At 33.8% G+C, this 25,605-nt stretch overlaps 1 protein-coding gene across 17 annotated transcripts in view; it reads left to right on the forward strand.

Annotated features, from left to right (window-relative positions):
- LOC149797568 (C-Jun-amino-terminal kinase-interacting protein 4-like) overlaps positions 1-25,605 on the forward strand; it is a 243,704-nt gene that overhangs the window by 181,208 nt on the left and 36,891 nt on the right. For 11 of the 17 annotated variants that reach the window (XR_016421848.1, XM_089962444.1, XM_089962445.1 and 8 more), the window contains 2 exons: positions 8,967-8,996; positions 18,203-18,253. The exons of 3 other annotated variants lie outside the window; for them this stretch is intronic. Coding sequence is in view for 13 of the 14 variants with exons in the window: in XM_089962444.1 (XP_089818570.1) it covers positions 8,967-8,996; positions 18,203-18,253 (81 nt within the window). In the remaining variant the exon portion in view is untranslated. Of the gene's footprint in view, positions 1-7,048; positions 7,076-8,966; positions 8,997-18,202; positions 18,254-25,605 lie in introns of all 17 variants that reach the window. 3 more of the 17 variants (XM_089962453.1, XM_089962452.1, XM_089962447.1) reach the window with 3 other exon arrangements.

A 25,605-nucleotide genomic window follows, 5' to 3' on the forward strand; every position in this document is an offset into this window, starting at 1 on the left:
TGAATTGAATCCATAATAATCCATAAAAGAAAGTTCTATTTGGGTCCAGAAGAATCAAATTTCCAAATGAATTTCAGATCCTCAAATGCACTGGTCCATCAACAGTACTGATGTATTAAAATTTGCATTGTCCAGAACTCCTTTGAATAATTCACAGTCCCAGAATAATATTTTAGTCCAATGAGCACTTTGTACTTCCAATGAATAATCTAAACAAATGTTTTCTCTCAGATAATATCTGAACACAACTTGAAATACGTCTACAACAAGAATGCAAGAAATGAGAATAAATTATTTTTTTCCAGCACTAGCTACTTATATACAGGTGTAAGAGGTGAAAAATGCATTGTGCTACTACTCCTATTTGACACATTGCAAATCTCCCACATCATAAAAGATCCCATATGACCTACCCCATCCACCCCCAAACTTGTTTGTTACCAATATTAATGTTAGTAACTTGTTTACTACTAATATTAATGTTAGTAATTTGATAAAAGCTATTTATAGATCCTACACAAGCTTGTCACTCCTAATATCTTACAATAGAACCTATACATACACACAAAATTTACCTATAGATAATCACTACAAATTACAGCCATGCATAAAATTTATGTAAATTATAGATATACACAACAACTGTATGATGCAAGCTTTTCATGTGTAGCTTCAGCTGTAGTGGCTAGTCAAGGATGAAATCTGTACTACTTGCCACTTGAAGGTTACTCCAAACCTGTGATTTTCACCCAGGAAAATGTAGCTGCTAAGGGTAGACAATAATAATAGAATTTCAAGCAGATTTTAAGAAGAAAGTTTGTCGAAAATGACTACAAAAACAACATTAATCTGTTTCTTATAAACTTAATAATTCTGCTTTCATATGATCAAAGCAAATGCTCTTTATTTGTATATCTTTTATACCTTGTTACAGTAGGTAGTAAGTAGGAAAGTGGGTGACTGGGTAGGTAAGAGGTACATGTACATAGTTGCACGTTGTGTCAGCAAAATACTGCCTATATAGTGCCAGTTAAAAGACCAAATTTCCACTTGGCAGAATTTACAGTGGTGACAGGAGACTAGTGAAAATAGAGAGAGCTATGTAATCATTGATTTCACTTGTTAAAATGGTCAATAGATTCATGATCAATCACATACAAGCTTAAAATAGAATTTTCAAAGCATGAACATGGGCGATGGAGGTTGATTGAAAAGGTAACTTGAATTATCACCAGACATATGTTGCTTCTCCTTGATTGAAAGCGATCTAATACACTGTAAATGAAATATAGAATAATATCAGAGCACAAGACCTTTCTGTTTATAGTACTCAGTATCCATTTCCAGGCTTTTCCCCATTTTTATCACATTTGCTCTAATAGTCTGAATGGTCCAGAATACATATTATCTGATTTGTCACTCACAGAAAAAGTTCCGGTACATTTTTTGTGATCTAGTTTTAAAAACAACTTTTTGCCTTTTTTTCCCCAATAACTCCATACAGATTACATATAAAACAAAAAATTATATTCTGTTTATTTTAGTTCACCTGTTGTTTTCATCAAAAATATTAAGTTTTGATATCAAATATTTGATACCCTTATATGACATCTGGTCTTGAGAACAATTCCATCTCAGAATTCAGTGATTTCAACATTATATGTGTAAATCATGATGGAAGCATGATAAAATGTGTTATTTCCTTTTGTATTCTCACAGGCATTCAAGCAAGCATAAATATATTTTTGCTTTAGAGGAATTTTAAAGGAAAATTTTATGGGGAGTTGCACTGGCTCAGAGGTTAGCATGGTGTGTCCTTGGGCAAGGCACATTACTCCAATTGCCTCAGCACTAAATAACCTACTTATGTTGATGTGCTGTAACACACCAAACTAAACCAAACAACTTCTAGGTTTTAACTGGTTTTTAAACTGGAATAAAATTAATTTGATGGTCAGATGGCATCATGACTGAAGCGCTCATTACAGTTTTTAATCAGTGGTATTGCAAATCTCTAACAAGGACATCAACATAAATGTCTGGTAGTAAACGTCAAAAGAAATAGGTTACAAGTAGCTTCAGTTTAATGTGATTTGTTATTTCTATGGGATTCTCTGGTGAAGAGCAAATATTTACTCTTATTCAAGAAGGTTAATAATTCTATAAATATAATTCTAGACTGAAATATTTCCAGAAGTCAACAACCAAAGCAGTAAGAATATCTTAAGTAAAATTGCTCCCCAAGCTTTCATTAGAAACCACTCTAACCATAATTACAGCCAATTGATTGAGGGAAATGGTAACCATCATTACCATGTTATGGAGAAATCAAATTTACTTGAATACCCTTGGCTGTTATGATTTAATTGATCTGCATCTGAAAACATTCCAAGTGAGACAATAATTGATTGCTGGCATGAATCCAATCCACCTTATAGGCACCAGGCCTTTGAAAAATTATTGAATTGCTACTTGTCCTTACAGAAATTAATTTTTCCTGTTTCAGTAATTTCTGTGTTGTTTGTTCAGGAAAAGTCCAGTTGTCCTTCTCCACCAATTATTCATCTGGATAAGCAGACATTGTCTGACAAGCAGAATTTAATTTTTTTTATCCCTTACACTGGAAAGCCTTTAATCTCTGCATATATATATATATATATATATATATATATATATATATATATATATATATATATATATATATATATATATATATATATATATAGTACATTTGTTAAGTTTTGATTTTGTTTATTTAGTGCTGCACATTATGACATAGTGACATAGGATCCTCAAATGCATGGCAAACTACATCATCCACTCTCCAAATTTTAGGGACACAACATTTTAGAGGGAAAAAAAGAAAACAGTAGTACATATGCACTAATAGTGCTTACAAACATGAGATAATCTTGTTTGATTTGACAGTTTTGCCACTATAACATTGTGGACTGCATAATTTCCTTAGACACTTACAATATTGCAATATAAGATGTATCATGTGCTCAAATAACTCATGAAAACATTAACATGTTTGAATATCTGGTTAATCTGAAGTGAGCTGCACCAAACAATTGTAACTCTCATTGAACTTACGTGTGCATTCACTCATTTTCTACCAGCTTTTATTACAATAAATACTCATGTTTTCTGAACTACTTTTCTTTTCAAACTGAGAAATCAATAATTAAATGACAGATTGTATATTTACATAAATGTAGTCTCTTTTGTCATAATTTCAGTCTCAAAAACTAAATTTAATTATCCTAAATGTGGGGTGATTTCTAACCCTTTGAAAATATGTTACAGTAATATCCATCAAATGCTGTACATTGCAACAAAGCTGACTATCACAAACTTTGAATGTTTTCATTGCACATTATTTTTCAAATGTGCATTCATTGCCATCTTCAAGTTTTTATCACTTTTCATGACTTTGTCCATTGCTAGCACCAATGAAAGTTGTAGACATATTTTTCCAGTTTTTTTTTTCTGTCAGAGTCAGGAATGAATGTAGGACAACAGATTGTGGTGAAAACCATGATCCTGCATTCTATGTGAAACACTGTTATTGACAACACTGTTAGATGTTTTAATAAGAAAGTTATTAAGAATAAAGAGTAACAAAAAATAACTGTAAATAGGTGTCCCTCCGTTAACTCTTTAAGAATGGACGAAACATTTGACAGAAAAGTGAATTTTATTCTTTAGAATTTCTTGTTTTTTACACCAACACATACACACATGTATACTTATTTTTGCTGCTCAGAGAAATAGCAACATCGTTACTGTATACTGTTTGGATGTCACCTTGAAGATATTTATGAATATCATATGTTGCAAAATACGATGAATTTAGTTTCATGTATTTCATTAAAATTTATCGGCTCTTGGATAGTTTGGTTTAGAGTAGTTCATCTAGATTCAGAAATAATTGTTATTTACAAGCCTAAGCCCAGTCAGTTCTGAATTTGGTATGCAACATTTCTTTTTTCAGTTTCTTAAATCTTAATTTTAGCATATTATTATATTAATCCAGTTGCTTTGTGTAAAAAAAAATGTCAACACATAGCTTCAGTTCACAAAGAATTGTAATTGATGCTTCCGCAGCCAAGAATAATGCATGATGGCTTAAAAAAAAAAAAAACGAGGGATTGTAATGCGTGGTTCTGCAGTGATTTGTTTGCTCGTTTTTTGGAGTTTAATGCCATTTTTCAGTGCATGATAGGCTATACATGACAGCCAGTATAACTTGTGGAAGTAGAACCAGAGGAAAACCCTGGTAAGAACCAATGACCCACAGGAAGCAGCTGGCAAGCTTTCTCACATACCCACATTGACCAAACTTGAGACTGAAACCCACATGGACAGAGGTGAGATGGCACTGATTGGTAAAGCGATCATTGTTCTGTATTGAAGAGCAAGGGTTGTAATGCATGATTCTGTGGTGAAGAACAAGGGATTGTGATGCATGGTTCTACAGCGAAGAACAAATTTTGAGTTTCAGATTAGCTCTTAACAGTTTCTGTCAAAAATGCAGTGGCATCTTTTCTGTTGCACAGTACCACAGCTACAGAGATTGCCTAAAGGAACTCCAGCTGCCTCATTTATCTCAATATGTTTTTCTTTCCAATGTCATTAGTATGGTTATAATATATATGCTGGGAGTGGTGAGTGTGGTAAAATGTATGCCATTAAAGATCTACAATATTAACTCAGTTTGATTTAAATATATTTGAATTCCTCTCCTGTAATTAGTTGTTTTGCTAATTTTTGGCAGGACTGCATGTGGAATGTGCAGTAATTGCAATAAACCTGAGGTTTTAATATTTTGCAGAATTGCATCCAGATATTACGAAATCCATCCAAAGTTTTAAAAATTTGACTGCCAAGATTTTTTTAATGTGTTTATTCATACAATGTACTCAGGTCTCTGAGACTAACAACGTATATGGGAAATGAAAACCTAAGGGCTGCATCATTATTCCTTTTGCAAACAAGACATACTTTTCCAAGAGACTTTTATATAAACCCAATCATTACATTCTCAGTGTGATCACTTAATTCTTGGTTTGATAGTAAATTCATCTTGTGCTGACATTCATTTCTCTTAATGTACTAAAAAAGATTCTAAGTTGGGAGTAAACATTTTTTGCAATTCAAATTGGTACTGTTAGGACTCCACTGAATTTGCTGTCAGAAGTTCAGCATCTCTGGGTAGTTTCACTGTCATGCAATGGAAATTTCACATCATTGATCTTTGTAAATGCTTATATACCATATGTACTCATGTATAACACAGTGTAAACAGCATGATCTGTCATCACAGAATGTACCAATAAATCTAGGTCCAGGCTGTTGGAATAAAATCATAATGAGAAGAAATAGTTTGGTCCCTAACAATGCATTGATTAAGAGTCCAGCCTGTTGGCATGAAATTACACTGAGAACAAACAGTGAACCCTGAAAATTTTAAATTTTGTTTTCACTACTCCTCCTGAATGGATGGTGATATAAGCATGGAGTTCTCACTGAAAATATTCTAATAATGTCTGGTTGGTCTTAAATACAAATGTTGCTGGTCTGGCATCCAGTATGGCCACTACAGAAACCATATTGAAAATCTTGTTATTGCTACACCTCCTGAATAGAAAATTGGATCCACATGGTGTTTTCACCAGAAGACTCCTTATGTGTAGATGGTTTTAAATAAAAGATTGCCAGTCAGAAATTCAGTATGACCAATATTCCTCCTACATGGAAAGTCATATGAACAGTGGGTTTTTTTCAGAAGAATTTTGTTGTCTGGTTGGTATCAAATGAAAATGGTGCTGATCTGACATCCAGTAGTGCCAACATCTCAGCTATTTTGTTATTGCTTCTCCTAAATGGAAAGTCATATCAACAAGGCTCTTCACCAGAAGACTAACTACAGTATATAGTTGGTCCTGAATGAAAATCTGACCTCAAATAAATATTTAGAAAATCTTGTCACCAGTTCTTCTGAATGGATGGTCTTATCAACATTGGGTTTTCACCAGAAGGCTTCTAAAGGTGTCTAGTTTGTCCTAATGAAATTGGTGCAGATATTAAATCCAATATGTCTGCCACAGTGGCTAAGTTGAAATTCTTATCACTCAATAATTTCAGGGATGGTTTCAACACTAAGCAGTTCAAAAGAAGAAATGAGCTTGTCTTCAATTCCCAGAAATTCATTTTTAGGCAGTGGAGCATCAGTACCATCAATAAATACCAAAACTTTCAGATTATACAGATTATGTTGAGTCTGTCACTCACTTTTAACAAATATAGATTTGGAAAGTTACAGTACCTCTTACACTCAAAAAGCTGAAACAACTCTAATATGTACTGGCAATATGAATTAATGCTCATAAATGAACAGTTTATGTAATTGTAATCAATTTCAGCCTAGAAAGTTCTGTATTAAAAAAACATTCCAGCCTTAGGTAGCGCTGATGAACTTTCTGTCAGTTAGACATTTGTATAGTGTACCATAAAAGAATTTTTTTTGAGTAGACTGAAAATATACTTAAACTGATGATGGCTCTAGTGGCCTAGTGGTTAGAGCGTCTGCCTTGGATACGGGAGGTCACGGGTTCGAACCCGAGCTGAGTCATACCAAAGACTTTATAAAAATGGTAATAACACTGCCTCACTAGGCACTTAGCATGAAGAGGTTAGTGTTAGGACTGGTTGGCCTGGTGTCAGGATAATGTGACAGGGTGGGACATCTTGCTACATGTCTGCAGCATGATGCCCCAGTGCAGACATCATGGCAATATGACAGATTTTTTTTTAAAGCTATGTTAAAAATCCAAATCACACATACACACACACACACACACACACACGCACTTAAAATTGATCAAGCAAACTACTGTTTGACACAACTCAGGATGAATTTCAAAGTTGATGAACATCTATTAGCTCCAGGCACGCTCAGAAGGTAGAGCATTTACCTGTATAGTTCGCAAAAAAATTTGTTTTCAAGGATACATGTAAAGCTTTCTTTCTTTCCTTCCATAAGCTAAATCTTGCCAAAGTCCAGACAAAAGTAAGTTAAATTAATCATCTCTTCTTAACACTAGATCTTTGCTACACTTCACTATACACTTAAGTTATTAACATAGAGCTAACAAACTTTGATATATTGAATGAGAGGTGGTTTTCTCTCTTTTTTCCTGTGTCAGAATTTGACAAAAATACATGAACAGTCTCTTTCATTAAAGTCTCTAGCATTCTCTTTTTCATTTTTCAAGTATTCAATAACTTAAATTAGATTTGGTATTTTTACTTCCATAAAAGTGCTAATTTTAGATATCTTTCCATTTGGAAGAAAATGTCATTAATAAGAAGTCATTAATAAGAAGTCATTTGACCCAATGAAAGTTTCCATTTGGAAGAAAATGTCATTAATAAGATGTCATTAATAAGATGTCATTTGACCCAATGAAAGTCTGAATGACCTGGTTTTCATATCATTGTGAGAAGGTCAAAATTGGTTGTCTTGACAATGCAGTCAACTAACTAAAATAATAATGTAACTTTTGAGTTTGACTAAAAGTTTTCTTCTTTAGATGTGCTTTCATAATCAGTAAGATTATGCTCTTATAAAAGCACCAGATGATAAAGATACCTTGTGAATCCAGAGTTACAAGGGCATCTGTAGATACAAACCCAACCCACTCGCCTGTTTTTGTTCACCAACTAAAAATGCTTGCATGCAATAATTTGTGTACCACATTGATAAGCTACCATATATACTCGCTTATAAAACTTCACAGACCTAGATCTGTTATCACATAATGCACTCTCTGATCTGGGTCTATGCAGTTTGTTAGGAATAATCAGTAGAACAAACAACATTGACCCCGGTCTGCAGGCACATGATGCTATGGCAGATCAGGATCTTTGTTGTTTGCAGTTAGACTTGACTTATAAATGAGTATATATGGTACTAATTTTCTTGCAGAGGCAACTAAAAAATCCTTGCAATAACGCTTGCTGTATCATTATTATTTACTTATTATATTTGCATTATGTTGATTTATTTATGAACAGTAATCCTGCAATTGTTAACAATCAAGCCCTTCCCCCAAATTATTTCCTCAATAGCCTGAAGGACTGACATTTAATTCCATTTAGTAGTTTAAATTGTTCTGTTCAAACTTATAAACACATAAAGGTGTGATTACATGACCCTGGCCACTCAACAACTGTATCAGAGTCACTGCAATTAAAGCTAACCATACAGATCATAATTCCTGGTCAGAGGGAAAGCTACTGATGAACTGTCACTGAATGCAGTGGATGTGATTTTCATTTATTGATGTGTTTTTTTATGAAATGGCATTTTCATGCAGAAAATACTTAGTAGCACTTTGTTTTTGTGTTTGACTATATGTTTTGTCTTGTTACATGTGAATGAGAATTCCTGCAAACCTAATGACGTAGATAATATTTCAGACTTTAATACAAATTTGCAATTTATATGTACATTCCACTCAAACTCTTTAAACTGTATATTTTAAACATACAGTAGAAATATTGACTCAGATAAAGTTTTGAAGTGGATTATTCTTCTGAAAAATCTTAAGCATTGAACATGTTGAACAGCACAAGAAAAGAGGTGTTGTTTTAAAGTTTAAAATAGATGTTTGGAAATTCCAAAATAAACAATACTCATCACCAAAATATTCAAGATATAAAAACCATCTTTTGAGATTTGTTATCTGTAAATTTCCTTTTCTGAATTTACTTATCACAAAGAAACAAATAACAGACATATATGTATTTAAATTCTTAGTCTAAGGAATAAAATGAAGAATGATTTATAAAATTGTAGCCAGTCTGTTAGTGGATTGCAGGATTTCTTTGCTTTTTTGTTGGCATGTATTCAATAATTTGCTTAATTTCTTACATTGCATTGCCCTTTTATTTTTTAGCTTCAGGTGATTTAAGCTTAAAGGCTAAAGGTAATTTATTTCTACCTTCTTTTTGCATGATTTATTGATTGAACAGAAAAGCCATATAACCATCCCATTTGAAAATAAAAGATGTCAGATTAGAAATCATGGACTAAAGTTAATGGGTGGGTGAGTGGATGAGTGGGATCTTCAGAAATGTAATGTCCTGTATGGCATTATAAGTTTTCTTTTTTTATATGTGGACTTTATTAACATGACTGATTGCTCCGCATGCAAAATAATTATGACATTGATTGCATTTTTTCCAATCAGTTTGTTGAGCAGCTGTTTTTGTATCCATACGGTCAAACCCCTGTTTCATTATTTGGTGGTAAGAATGATAAAAGACAACAAAAGACTCATATACTGAGGGAGTTCATTTATATTCCTTTTCTACATCTTATTGCTTATATTTATATCTATCACATATTCATTCATATAAATATGTACAATGTGTTTATTGCATCTTTTAACTTCAAATTTGTATTCACAAAACCCATTAGTATTTTGTCACACGATGATACACTGGTATCAGGGAAAATTATCTCTTGTTTTAATTTATTTTTTCTCATACTGGTATCAGAGAAAATTTATCTGTTTTTCTGATTGCATTTTCAAGCTTTCTCAGATGATATACATCTTGCTTTGTTTCGTCATGAATCAGGAGATTATTATTAATTTTGTTAAAAAAAATTGGAATTAATTTTAGACAGTTCATACTTCTCCAACCTTACTTTAAACAAAATCTCAATCCCATAAAGACTTCCTGCTATCTTGACCAGTATGTGTCACAGCTGACTGCAACAGCCATATGATGGATGGACAGTGCTTATCTTTTCTTACACAGGTACTTTTTAAGAAAAGATAGGTTAACTGGACTATGGGAAATATTTGATTTGAAAATTTGTTGCCATTGAAATCACAACTCACTATTTCCAAAATAATGTATCAACTGAAGAAAAAAATCAATTTTTAAATTTTATTTACATGATTTTCATCTAGTTCACAGAATTTCATTTCAGACTAAATTTCAAGCACATACAATTGTTCTAGCAGTGAAATCAAGGCCATATTCTTCGTAATATTATGCTGTAAACTTTCCATGAATTTATTCAAACTAATCTGACATTTTCACTTGGCTCCCACTATAACATTAGGTTGTTTCAGGACAGCCTCTATATTGGATTGTTTTAGACATGCATTCCCATAGGAAATGTGGCATGAATATGGTTTTGCATTACAGAGTTTGTAATATGAATCCAAAATGTCTAGATTGTACAGTATAACCTAATTAGGGTGTACTTAAGGCCATCTTCCATTTCTTTGAACAATTCATGAGATCAGAATAACAACACTGATTGTCAGGATGATACAACTGTATCAATATCCAGAGAAATTTCTTTCAGGTTGTGAGACCAGCATGGTCATTATTTAATTTATTGCTGAAATCGGTCCTGTTTTTGTCCATCTCATTGATTTAGTATGCAAAAGAACATATCACATATCTAATACTCCAAGACTTTCTTTTCACAGAAATTTGCCCTTTTTTTCTCAAGCCCATCCCTGTGACCTTTTTTCATAAAACCAGTTTTTAAAGTTTTTACAAGTACAAAACAAATCAGTCTAATTTGTTTTCATAGGATATCCTTTCATGAGACTAGCACAAAAACGACATCTTCTATTCTGGCATCGCTGATTCCACTTGGCTCTGGTTTGAGATATTGTATAATGTAAATAGATTATATCTTGTCTCTGTTCTGGAATAAGATCTTAATTTCCTTGCACTGGTCATGCTTCTTGTCAAGGATACAAAGAATCGATAGTAAAGCTTGTCTATTCTGAACACTCCAAAGATCACACAATATTTTTACAATAACCAGTGAGTGAGTCAAAATGAACAGGTGTTATTTGTTTCACTGTGTTTACCAATGATGAACTAAAAATGCACATACCCAGCTCTGTCATCACATAATATGCCAGCAGATCTGGGTCTGTTCACTTTATCCTTGTGATTTTAAGCTAACAACATAGATAACAATCTGACAGTGCACTACACTACAAGAGATCTGGGTCTATTCTTTATCCTTATGATTTTAAGCTAATGGCATAGATAACAATCTGGCCATGCATTATGTAACAGCAGATCTGGGTCTATTCTTTATCCTTATGATTTTAAGCTAATGGCATAGATAACAATCAGGCCATGCATTATGTAACAGCAGAGCTGGGTCTATTCTTTATCCTTATGATTTGAAGTTAATGGAATAGATCAGAATCTGGCAGTGCATTAGGTTATAGCAGATCTGGGTCTATGCACGTTATCATTAGGATTTCAAGCTGACCACATAGATCATAATCAAGCAGTGTATTATGTGGTAACAATTCTGGGTGCACTGTTCACCACTGGGTATACATAACACATGAGCAAACCCCTTGGCCTGTGTGACAAACTTTGCCAGTAGATTCCTTTAGGTTGGTGGTTCTTCCTTGGAGGTTTCCAGGTTTTTCCTCTACCAGTTATACTGGCTGCAATGCATTGCAGTATTATATCAAACTCTACAAATCAGGAGTAGCCAGGGTTTCAGTTGGACAAACTACATAATAGCTGTACTTTTAAAGCAAATTCATGTTATACCATTTTCTTTATACCCCACAAAGTTTAATGTGGTTTATATCTTAGTCTGTAGTTATATGGCAAGGCAAGATGATTGAGGAATGCACAGTGAAAAAATTGGAATCCATTTGCATTTTGTGCCCAGAGTCCTTTACAGATGCATAAAATCAAATTACCCAAATCTGGGAACATGTTTAGATCTAAATGATGGCTTTCAATGGATTAGTTTGCATGCACTGATGTCAAAGTTATCTCACTTGACTGGTTTTAGATGAGCTGTAGCTCAGTATTTAGTTCGGCTTTGTGAGTTTTTATGCGATTTGTGTTATCACATAGTAGTCTTTACATGGCATCTAGTATATTTGGTAGAGGAAGATCTCAAGAAGAACCACCAGTCCACGGAAAGCTACTGACAAGCCTTCTCACATACCCATGTTGGACAAGCTGAGACTTGAACCCACTCAGACAGAGGTGAGATATGAGTGATCAGTATAGGCAAACACCTTAGCCCACATAGCCACCTGGGCTGAATAAAAGGGGTGGGGGGATAGACTTTCATTAGAATACTCTTTCAGGATATTTTCCACCCAACAAGTTGGGTTCAGAACTGCATAAGCATGTTACACTCAGTATTATAATAATTGAAAATGTGATGTCTTTACCATGCACCAGGGTTGGACAAATATTACTTGCCCAAAACCAAGTTTCATGAGGCTCTTACTGCTTGCATCAGGATGCATCTTCATTGGTTCCTCTCTGCCCCCCCCCCCCACGTCTGCCCTTCCTGAGACACTTGTTTGCAAGATTGTTTTAAACTCTCAATATAGTCAAATTAAATTGGCTAGATTACTTTAATATTTGGACTTTAGCTTTTCTATTACAAAAACCTTGTTATATGTAACATGATGGAGCCAAAACGACCGAGGTAGGGCAGTTAAATATTGTATGCATATTTTTGTGCTTATATATATGTAACAATTAGATTTTAAGGCTATTATACAGATTGTTTAATTTTTTAAGAATATTTTTTTGACTCATCTTATCCAAAGGCCAGGTGTGCTGCTGGTATGGTCCTTCTTGTGTCCTGCAATATCCATCATGATTTAATTGTCTGGTCACAATTCCTGCTTATAATATGTAACAAAAAATACTTTATAGAATCCACGACCAATTCATACCTGATTTTACAATTAGCATTCTGACATCAAGGTCTTTAAAATTTGTTCATTGGATTCTAGAGCATCATCCAATATGGCCACCATTACTTCAAGTAGAAAAACCTTTTAACAACTTATTGCAGTAAGTGCTAAATAGAGAATTTGACCAAATTTAAATGAAAGCATCCTGGTGTCAAAATCTTTATTTTTGTTTAAACGATGCCTTCTAAAAACCACACAACAGAAATTACAAAATTTAACTGAAAGCATTCTGGCACTGATCACTTTCATATATTTGAAATTGATACCAATCAGCCCTCAGATATGGCTGCTGTTACTAAAAATATAAAAAAAATGAGAAGAATCCTGACAAAGGCCTTTCAGTTGGTATACCAAGTAATACCACAAACCTTTATTACAAATGATGTCAATCTGGCATCAAATATGGTGGGTGTTACTGAAATTATAATAAGAACTTTTAAATAATTAGAAATTAGCATACAAATTTTTTATCAAAGTCTGAAAGTCTTTCACATTTGTAAAAATAAATCTGATGAACCATCAGATATGGCCTTGATTACTTAAAGAAGCATTAACAGCTTGCTAGCCCTTGGACATATATATGATCAAGCAAAAACAACTTGGTAGGTAAATTTTAATATTTATGTTTGTATGTATATGTATACAGATCATCCACAAGGTCACTTCTGCCTTGTGATAAATACCAGTTCTTTATGAGATGTAGTCATATGACTGTGAAGTTACACTTGGATGCACACCCAAGGTTGAAAAGTGCCTTCCTGCTATAAAGGGTATCATTTGTTTGATAAGACAGAGCTGTATACATGATTTTATCCTGTAGCCTACTTCCTCCAGTTTTCTGCATAGGATTTCAGAGGAAAAAATCTTGCCTCCAGTTTTCACATGTTTAACAAATACTAAGGGTTCTAGCCTTTATAATATTGCTTTTTCTTTCATTTTTGTGACATTCAGGATGATAAAACTATTTGCCACAGAAATAAAATGTGATCTTTTATATGAATTCTCCAAAAATATTTAAACTTTTAAGAATTTTTCTGATTTATTCAAACATTCTACTTTTATTAGGACAGTATATACTTTTAGATTTTTGTTTAAAGTTGGTCTCAACCCTTGATACCAGAATTTTACCAGAAACTATCATCGAGTAAGTAACATTTTGTATTTTTTCATGCCTTGATCAGATTTTCCATCTTACAGAGGTTCATGGTTTATTTCTTTCAAGTGCTTTTTACTACTTGTATGTTTTACTTCACTCTTAAATCAGTATAACAATGGTGAGAAATGTTTATCTTGTTTTATATACCCCCAAATCTTGTTTTATCATTCCCTGTATAACATTTTTCTCTATTAAAAATTACCAAATGAAAAGAAAATTTATCCATGAAAAAAATGTAAGAGGATTGTTGGAGTTTTATGTAAATTGGATATAAGCTGACAATTTGTTAACTTCCTTATCCTGAAGACATAAATAGCAGACTTGAGCGATCTGTGTCTGCATTTAGATAACAAATTCGGCATTCCAACTTTTTTGTTTGATAAAATGTAAATCAATTTATAATGTGTACCTAAATGCAAATTGTATTACTCTGATCCTTTATGGTATTACATGTCAATCTATCATGGTCTGTGTTGTTCAGTCTACTAATTTATTCAAGCAATCAGACCCTGATTTGACAGTGCATTACATTTTGGTAGATCGAGGCCTACATTGTTCACTCGAGTACAGGTTGTATGTAGATATATATATATACTGTTGACCCGGATATGTTTGTCTCTTTCTCTCTCTATCTGTATGTGTGGGGGGTGGGGGGTGGAGAGAGTTGCTGGCCATACTACAAATAGCAACACTCCATCAGTGTCCCTGCCCTGGGCATACTTTATGTCTTCCTTTATTTGATGCAAAGCTAATATCTAAAGCAAGCTGTGAGATTTACATGAAGAAGATAATGCAATTGATCAATGTCTGTGCTTTTATTTTCACTAAATTTCTTGGTCTACGCATTTAGTGCTTTGGATGAACTGATGAAGGGATATGTAACACATTATGTGAAGATTCTTTGCTATCATAAATTGTTACTGTATTACACAAAGAATAAATCATATTTTTTACATTTCAAGGTTAACTTTATATGGTGAGGCAATGTATGATGTATATTTATTTTTAAATTTGCGTTGACAAAAAAACTACTGTACATAAACTAAGAAGCACTGAGATATTATGTAATGTAAAATGTGTACTACCCTATTTCACAAAACGATGTCGCTCATTAGTGACTGTGACAAATAGTCTTTGTAACTAGGAGATATGTCAGACTGTTATGACAGTGATTGACATACAAATCTGTGTATTTGTGGTACATAATAATTCCTGTGATTCTTCAGAAGTGTTGTAAAATAAAACTAATTTGAACTACTTTATGCACTCATTTGTAAGTCATGTCCAACTGTAAATTGCATAGACCCAGATATGCTGGGGCATTGTGCAGTAGGAGGCCATGGCCTGTGTTGTTTATAGTGGGACCCAACATGTAAGCAGGGACATATGGTACTTCAATACAAAATTTTACAACATTTATAAATTCTTCATCCACTGGAATTTGTTTTTGTAGGGTTTAACGCCATTTTTCAGCACAAGATAGGCTATACAAAGCGGCCAGTATAAATGGGGGAAGACAAACCCAGGAAAACCCTGGAAAGAACTACCGACCCACGAGAAGCTAACTGGCAAGCTTTCTCAGATAACCACATTGGCTGTACCCAAGACTTGAACCCACACAGACAGAGGTGAGATGGCAGTGATCTGTAACGGTGAGCGCTTTAGACCACTCAGCTACCCGGGGCCCTTCCACTGGAATTGTGTGCTACAGATACACATGTTCATATGTCTATTTTTTAAACAAACATTTCCCTTTATAAATTATTGTCCCTATGGTTCAAAGTAAAACCGAAAATATTAGTGAGCATAAAATTTTAGATAGTGGCAATATCATGACTATTTAATAAACTGGCGTTATCTAGACCTTTCCAGTGGATGGTTCTACCATATTTACTTTCCCTATCTGCATTGTGTCTCTACACACATATGTCCACCCAATAAGGTGCTGATTGCAAGTATTAAATCTATATATGCCTGACACAAGAAAGACTGAATAAAATAGGATACACTGCAAACAAGTCCATAATCCGTTATTGTTCTAAATCGACTTTATTTCTGTTGAAACAGTTATAACAAAGTTTAGGTTGCAAAAAAAATAGTTATAAAAAAAGACATAAATCAGGATACTTGTGTTCACAAAATTAAGGTCCTTGTTTCTGCAAATTTGTCTCACAGGAAAATAAGGAAAGTAATGTCTATTTTAATTTAAATGAAGTCAGAAATTTCAATTAAAAGAAGTCCGATTCAAGCTTACAGAGGAAATCTCACTGTATTATTTACTTAAATGTGAAATATAGAAACTGATTGGAGAGAAAAAGTTTTATTTTTTTAAATTTGATTTTTTTTCACATTTGAAAAATATATCTTTTATATTGTCACATGTGAAAATATAAGATTTCTCATCATACCATGCAACATTTAATTGTACAGAAGTTGTACCTGCAGCATCAAAAGGAGCACTTTGTGAGCTATAACAAATACTGCAAACAGAAACTGAATTGCATTTCAGGCATGAAAATTAATTTTTGCTGAAGAAATTTGAAATGACACTGTTCATTCCTCTCTTAAATTATTTGCCCTTAATTGACAACATTGATAAAAGGGTTGTGATGGATTGCTGTATCAGACATTCTTTTTGTTTTCTGATAGGGTCAAATAGTTTACAAATTTCAAATTGTAATTTACTGCAAAAGATGAGGTCAAATCAATCCTACTGCTCTAAATAATATTTATATTGCAAGTGACTTGAATTTTATGAAAGGGAGAAGTGTTTTCACACAGGAGCGAGTTTAATTTTCTTTGCTTCATTTTTGAAGTAAGTTTGGTATATCTTTTCTCCTTCATAAATACCACATACGTTGATTTCCTCTTGTGGCAGCCAAATCTGTACATTTTAACCTTTCGCAACTCAATAAAGTATCACATTTTTAAACTACGTGATGAAATATATCCACCTTTAGGAAAACAAAATATCTTCTGTTTATTACACATCAGTTGAAATTGATCATGAAAGATATTATTATTACTTTTAGTTCTTTTATTTTGTTCTTTATTTCCATCAGTTCTTTTTTTTAACAAATATGTATTTAATGTTTTGCAACCACAGTTATTACAGTATTTTACATTGTTAACCTGGTAGGGCTTTTATGCCTGTTAAGGCTCAGACAGTACCATACTTGAGCATGTCTTAAATTACTTATTGGAGACACGGTGGCTAAGTGCTTAACATCCCTGACATGCAACCAAAATAGTGTGGGTTCAAATCCTACCATCTTGTCAGCCAGGGATGCCTGATGTGGTACATCAGTGGGCAAGGCACTTTACTAAAATTGCCATAGCACTAAGTAACCTACTTGGGTTGATGTGCTGCAAAAACCACCAACTGAAATAAAAATCACATGTACAACATCCATAGGATCGAGAGCTGCACATTGTGCCAAAAAGTTTTATTTTTGTATATGGCAATATCAAATTCAGAACAAAATTATGTTGCACTTTGACAGGTAATTCATAATTAACCTTGCATGTGTGTATCTAATAAATCATGGTGCCAGCAATTAACTTTTATATCTTGTCAATTACCTTGTTTTACTACTCCAGTTGCATCTTTAGAACATGAACAACATAGTGATAGACCTGTCTCCAAAGGAGTTAATAATGCTGAAACCAACATTCAGTATTTTTCTTTCTGTGTATTTTTGTTCTAATTAGAACTATTTCATGAGAAAAAAACTGAAGTATGTTTCAGTGACAAGAGAAAAATTAATGTTAAAATGGCATGCACAAGTTTCATGCCAGCTTTGATATCAGGAATGGAATGATTATTTTGACTGCAGTGCATGCAAAGCTAAATGTCAATGGTGATTGAGAAATGTTATTTATGGAAAATAAAGCAGTATATACAAATGTAATCTTACTATAATATATTTTGCATGCAATACACCATTATCAAGCTTCACAATTTACCCCTCCTGAGAAATCCACAAACAATATCTGATTAGTGTCAAAACATTGTCAGTTTACTCAGTGAGAAGATTCTAGATATGTTTTTAACTACAGCAAAGCATGCCTAATATTTGGTTTCAATATGGCCATTTTAATTCAGATCTTACATCATTATAGCAACCAACTCCTTAAAATGGTCAACAGCGTAGGTCCTGACATTTTCTGGTTTTGGGAAGCTTTACTGTATCTAATTTTACATCACTAATGTATCAATTTGTATTGGTTTGATTTGATGTTGTAGATTTGCCATTTAATCGTATTGCCTTTGGAGATGTGCTGTTAACATTGGCAGGTAAGATGACCTTATTTGTCTGATGATAAGCTCTCCTGCCTTTTCCAGAAAATACTGGAAAGTGTTTATTAAGAATGCTTTTCTCTGATAATAAGCCTACTCATTACTACTTCTAACAAATTTTCTAAACTGTCCCCCTGGTCTTATCATTAGAGAAATACTGTATTGCATTAGCATGATCCAGTTTGAATGCCATTCTGATCTGTAGGAAATGCTCCTGTGATACCTCCATAATTAGAGAGATTAATTCATGTTAAAATGTCTTTCTCAAAAACAACCACATGTATGGCTTTTTCAGAATTACGTAGAATTTTCATTATAGTTGTTGATATATGGAAGGATATTGCAAAAGTGTTTCTTTGTGACGAATTAAATGTATGTTGTTAAACTGATCATTTCCATAGACTTTCTGCAAACACTGCTTAATTTTCTTTTTAACAGTTAATTATGTCTGTTATATTATACATCAAGAGTTTGATATCTCTGTCACATCTCACTTGTACTCTCCATTGACTCTGTCTGTAATTTTGTGTATGTATGATTTTTATATACCATGTAGACTTACAAGTCAATTCAGACTGCAAACAGCAAAGATCCTCATATGCTGTAGCATAATGCACCTGCAGATCAGCGGTCTTTGTTGTTTTGTTCCACTGATTACTCCTAACAAACTGCGTAGACCCAGATCTGCCAGGGCAGTATATGACAGCAGGTCTAGGTCTGTGCAGTTTGCAGTTGCACTCAACTTACAAGAGAGTATATATGGTATGTATGATGGCTGATTTTTGTATCAGCTTACTGTGTGGTCATGTTCAGACACTTTGAATTATGCATGAGCATGATCTAGAATTAGATAAAACCATGCGGTAAGTTTTATGCTTTATATGTTGTGGATTCAATTTTTTCATACTGTATTAGTTTGTAGATTTCATGGTTTTGTTTGAACCTTGAATTTAATCACCCAATGAAAGGTATTCTTCATTGAAACAAAACAGGCACTCCAAGCTCTTACATTTTGATATATGGAAGGATATTGCAAAAGTGTTTCTTTGTGACGAATTAAATGTATGTTGTTAAACTAATCATATCTTTTACATAATGACCATTTTCTGAGTACCTGGAATAAAGTAAGAGCTTGGACAACAAAAAATTATTCCCACAAAAACAAGAGAATCTAAAGTTAATGTTAACAGGCAAATTTACCATAAAGGTCATCTGTGTTAGGCAATAACCTGTCTCCAACATTTACTTTTGTCAAAGTTTTATTTACCATAGAACTGTACATGATACAATTGGTGTATCTTTAAAGGCTAGTTTCTCACTTTTAAGAGGTGGCTGCTTAAGACAAGTTTAAACTGCAAATTTCAGATCTGTCTAGACACTCAGATCTTGTCAATACTAATTTGAAAGCCATCACATGTTATTACAGAGATCTCGAACACATTGGTTGTATATCAGTCTCAAGTATTCCAAGACTTCTCTTTCAGTGAAATACAAAAAAAATTATACATTTCAAATATCTTTTGAAGTTGTCTTAGGAGCTAGCAGAATTGCCACTTGGTAGAAAGTGTTGATATTTCCTCTGAACATTCTACCTTCTATTGGCAGGGTTTTCCCTAAATCTGTTGCTGAATGTGTCTTTTTTACTTTTCATTATTCTGTACAAGGGCCTGTCAGCCATAATTATTTGAAATTTTTCAAATTTAAATCTCTTTAAATCCAAAGTTGTTTGAATGAGATTACTAAAGAAAAACTTCATCAGTGATTCAGATTATCAGATTCAGGGAAAACTCATTGTTTTGGAAAAAAGGCAGTGAGAGGACCACATGTTCCATTTATCAATATGTCTCATGAATGTTAATGATTGTAAGAAATACTGCTAGAAGAGAGAGATCTTTTTCATCTTTACAACATCTTTGATCAGAAAATGGTTAGATCAGTAGTGCTTCAGAAATTTAGAAAAGAGTATGAGAGTTCTGTAGCCTGCAGGATATGTGGAGTTTATGATCACTCAGTCAAAAGTTTGACATGTAAACTAGTTCAAGTTTAAGTTGTAATGTATGAACTGTTAATATGTTTTGTGTTTGTAATCTGGTTCTAATCCACATAGATTTTTTTGCATATTTATGACAAGAACATTAACCAGCTGTATATCAAGGTTAGTAACAAAAATAAATTTTTCATGTTTTTTAAAAATTATAATGTGTAAAATATACATTACACTTTTTATACTCAGATTATTCCATTTTTGGCTCTTACATTACATTTATAGGGGTTGGCAGGTATGCTCATGATATCTAGTTGGTCCTAAATGAAAATGATACTAATGTTACGTCCAATATGGTCACTGATGGCCATCTCGACAGTCTCTTTATTGTTCCGTAATATCAGAGAAGATTTAAACACTCAGCAAATACAAAAGAAGAAACAGACTTATCTTTGGATTCATTTAAGTCCTTTACAGCCTGCTGTACAGCATCATTCCATATGAGAGACTCTTGGTTTTGATTTTATGGAAGAGATAGTGGACATCCTAAATAAGATAACACTTCTGTTTTTATTCTTTATTTCACCAACATAACATCAAAAGTTTTTGCTCAAAATTGTATAGCATTTACAAAGGATAATATATGATGAAAAAGACTATTCAGACAGCTGGATCTAACTTAGCTCCACTCGTTTCCAGGAATAATTTTAAGGATGACTTGGCATCATCCTGGAATAAATGACAATATAGTGTATTAAGTGCTTTATAACATTCAAAAATTTTATTTAACAAAAGGTCAGATGATTATCTTTTTTCTGCACTGATACCATTTATGTCTGATATGTTGTCAGCCAAAACAGTACCCTTCATTTGGTTGATTGTTTATTTTTTTTAACACTTTCAACACATTATTAGGTATTTCATGCCAAGGAAATGAAACCAGGTGCCTTTCCCAAGGACACTTTGGGACATCCTACCCAGGCTAGCTTTTTTTTTTTTTGGGGGGGGGGGAATCTAACCTGTGACCCTTAGATTATGAGTCCTGCAATCAGCAAACTGAGCTACCACTTCAGAAATTGAGAGTAGATGCTAATTTTGTCTCCTGATCAAGAGCTTGACTTGACAACAATTGCAGGCTTTGAAGTAGGAAATCAAATTAAACCAGTACAATGAAACTAATATACAGCATGCTCCTTCCTTCAGGATATGCAGGTCCCATGAAATTATGTTCAGTAATGAATGATGGTAAGAACCTCAAGGCAGAGATGGAAAGTACTTTCTCTTTCATATTATCAAATTAACCAAGGCAGCAGTTGCAGCTAGCATGACATTAAAATTTTGACAGCATCACATGGGAAATAAAAAGAATCGCTATAATGGTCTGCCTGGGGATTAAATGATTTTTAGTGTTCAGATGGATGATATTCCTGATTGCTGTCAAGTTATTGATGTTAAAAAGAGGTACTTTTTGTATGGATGAATAATTTCACATGGTATAGAACTTGATCTAAGGGGACTTGAATGTAATATTTCCAGCTGGAGTTTCTTCGTGTGATTGGTTTTGCATCATTTTTAGCAGTTGTATGATATTTTTAGGGTCTCTGAACCCAAGTATAATCACCAATTGAACCAAATCAGTTACTGCATAATATGCCAACAGATCAGGGTCTATGCTATTTGTTGATTGTAGTAATCTCAGGTTGAGAGTTTTATGAACTCCAGGCCCTATGTTCTCAACATGTTTTGAGCACAATACTTTTATCTCAAGCTTATAAGCCCCATATTGGATTTGATAATTGGAGAAAATGCAGTTCTGTAAGATTTAGCAGTATGATAGAGGTACTCCAATGAAGAAAATCCTGAATATTGTATGATTCTAACTTAATTTTAAATCAAGATACAAAGTTTTGTGCACTTTGAACTTAAGTTGGATTTTCTTGCTAAGACACGATCTTCCGGTGCATTATGTTGATGATAGATCTGGGTCAGTACCAGTTTACAGTTGAGTATGTCTTTTCCACAGATATAAATTCTCTTCTTTTTCTGTAAGGGGAAATGCCAAGTATTTTCTTAATCTGATATGTGTCTGGTCCAAATACAAACAGCATATACTCTGATCTGTGATCATGTAGTGCACCAGCAGATCAGGTCTATGTTGTTTGTTATACTGATTACTCCAAACAAACTGCATGGACCCAGATCTGGTGGCACATTATGTGACAAGTGATCTGAGTCTCTGCAATTTGCAGTTTTTCTCTGATGTTTACATGTGTATACACAGTATTTATTAACCAATAACTGAACTCCTACTCTTATTAACATCCATCAATGTTTAGTCAACCCATCCCCACCCGTCTTTTTTTCTCAGTGATGCAAGGTTAACAGAGCTGTTTCTTTTGGGGGGTTTTAAACAAAAGAAATATATTTACAACTTTACATGATTGTAGCCTATTTCAGCCGTTGATTGCAGTAGGTACATTATATGGAATATATCTATCAGCATGTAAACCTTCACAAAGTTAACAAGTTACAATACAAATGCTTTGACAAACAAATATTACATACCAGTACCTCAATAACAATTCCTGATTACTCAGCATCAGCTTGTTGCATTATGGTATATATATGTTTTTTTAAACTAAGCTCTTTAAAACATTTTAAGTATTCCAGTTTTGCACAGAATGGCATTCAAATAATTTCATTAGGTTTACGAGACATGATCTGTTTCTGAGTTTGTTCATTCTTTGATAAACCTTAACACCAGATCCTTCGGGTCCACTTAGTTTCCTTTGAAAACCAGATCCATTAGGAGGACTATTTATCATGTGTAGAGATAATCCATTACTGATCCAATTTACACTTCGATCAACCCACTTTGAATCAGCCAGTTTAAAAATTATCATAATCAGCCTCATCAGAAATGCAAAAATATGTTTAAAATCCTTTCTCTTTTTTCTTACACATTTAGTTTAGTGCTCTGCTTACATTGGAACTCCTTTGTAGATGCTAGAAACTCCATTTTGAATGTTGTCTGGAAATAAAATTTCTCTCACAAGATTTTGTTATCAGGTTCATTCTGATTGTGTTGTAACATAAATATACCATATATACTCCCTTAAAAGTTGAGTCCAAGTACAAACAGCTTAAAACCTAATCTGCCATTGCTTAATGCATCAGCAGATCAAATCAGCTTTAGTGGTTTACTCCCTAACAGACTGCATAGACCCAGGTCTGCCAGTATTTTATGCAATAACAGATCTGGAGGAGTTCAGTTTGCAGTTGGACTCGACTAATAAACAAGTATATGTGATACTTGATGCCTCATCTTGAGGAATATAAAGCATGTCTGCAAAAGTAAATGATATCTCAATCATGAAACTAAAAATAGAAAGCTGATGCTAATTTTGTGCAAATAATTTCCTTTTCTCTAATCTCATCAATTATCAGTCTTGTTCATAGTAGCTGTGTTTTATTTCTTTTATGTTATCAAAATGCCTACCGTATATACACGCTTGTAAGACAAGTCCAGCTGCAAACTGCACAGACCCAGATTTGCCATCACATTATACGATGGCAGATCTGAGTCTGTGCAGTTTGTTAGCAGTAATCAGTAGAACAAACAGCAGAGACCCTGGTCTGCAGGTATAGTAAGCTATGGCAGATCAGGATCTTTGTTGTTTGCAGTTTGACTCGACTTATAAGAGTATATATGGTATATCTGAGAAGCATCATTAAAATTGTCATCATTAGTATCAATTGTTTTTCTACAGACAACGAAGCAGTTGGTTGGGAAGAGTTAGGTTCTAAGATTAAGACAGACAGCCTGTTTTAAATTAGCAACAAAAGACCGCTCTGGTAGCCTAGTGGTTAGAGCATCTGCCTCAGAAGTAGGAGGTCATGGGTTCGAACCCTGGCCGAGTCATACCAAAGACTTACAAAAATGGCACTTACAGCTGCCTTGCTAGGCACTCAGCATTAAGAGGTTAGTGTTAGGACTGGTCGGCCTGGTGTCAGGATAATGTGACTGGGTGGGACATTCATGATACATGTCTGTGACATGATACCTCAGTGCTAGACATCACTGTAAACTGCCACACTGCAGACATTGTAGCGATATGACTGAAAAATTGTGAAAGCTACGTTAAAAATCCTAATCACACACACACACACAAAGAAATACTGACATAGTTTTCTATTGTTGTTTTTCTTTTAAAAATCACATGAATAAAATTGTTGTACAATACATAACAAGAATTAGGTCAGCTGCATATCTCCGCACTTCAAAGCTATACAACTAGGTGTATGGCCTGACCCAGGGGCCAATTTGCAAAATTTCATTCATGTCTCTTTCTCTTTATATCATATAAGTGGGGATCTCCTTAGTTTCCTTGCCAGGGTTTTCATGGTAATTGCAAATGGAACCCAGGTTCTTTAGCAGAAAAATTGGTAACAAAATCTTCTGGAGCAATTCGCTATATTTGCTAATTGTAATTATACATAGTTGTGAAATAATTACATTTGGGAAACCCTTTTAGAAACTTATTCTTTGACCCTGAGGTAAGTTCCTTTCCTTAGGGGGCATGGCACAGAGTATGTATTGGATTCTTATGTTCATTCATCTCCCCTTTCACATTAAATGTGTCGATTTTACTGGGTGGGAATCTTCAGTTTACAAATTTTAGACCTGGGGCATATACCTCTAAGTTAGTATCTGACATATGTCTTATTTTGTCTCACCATGTCCTTCAAACCTGTATTTGGTTATAGGGTGGAAATCTCAGCACGGGACTTGCCCCAGGGCATGAGTTGAATGCATATGCAAATTCATCTCTTCATGCCCATTAAATGTATACATGATCAATAGGATGAGAGTTTTGACAAATTCCTGACTCTGACCCAGGAGCAAGTCCCCTACCACAGGAGTGGTCCAAGGTCTGTACTGGATACATGTCTGATTTTTGAAATTTCATGTCCATCAAAGCTAGATATTTTTATAGAATGGGGATCTCTGCAGTTTCCAAGTAATAACACAGGAACTACATTTCCCTATCTTATAGGAACATATTTATTTTTATTCCAAAGAGTTTATGTTCATAAAGAATGTTAGGTATTTTTAGCTTTACCAATAGAGGCAAGGCTACATAGAAATCCTTGCATTCATCAATGCCTTTCACATGACCTAGTGAACATAACTAGTCCCCCAGTTCTTAATGGATTTCCATGAAGCTTGGTAAATATTATGGTCATCACTTGCAAATGCATATTAACAAAGCACTTGCTCCTGCGATTTTATAGAGTGATTACCCTTTTTATTTCAAGCTGTTGAATAGAAACTTGGGAATGGATCACTGAAATTTAGTACATG

Source organism: Sinohyriopsis cumingii, chromosome 6, assembly GCF_028554795.1.
Source record: "Sinohyriopsis cumingii isolate HCF-2022 chromosome 6, ASM2855479v2, whole genome shotgun sequence".
NCBI classification, from domain to species: domain Eukaryota; kingdom Metazoa; phylum Mollusca; class Bivalvia; order Unionida; family Unionidae; genus Sinohyriopsis; species Sinohyriopsis cumingii.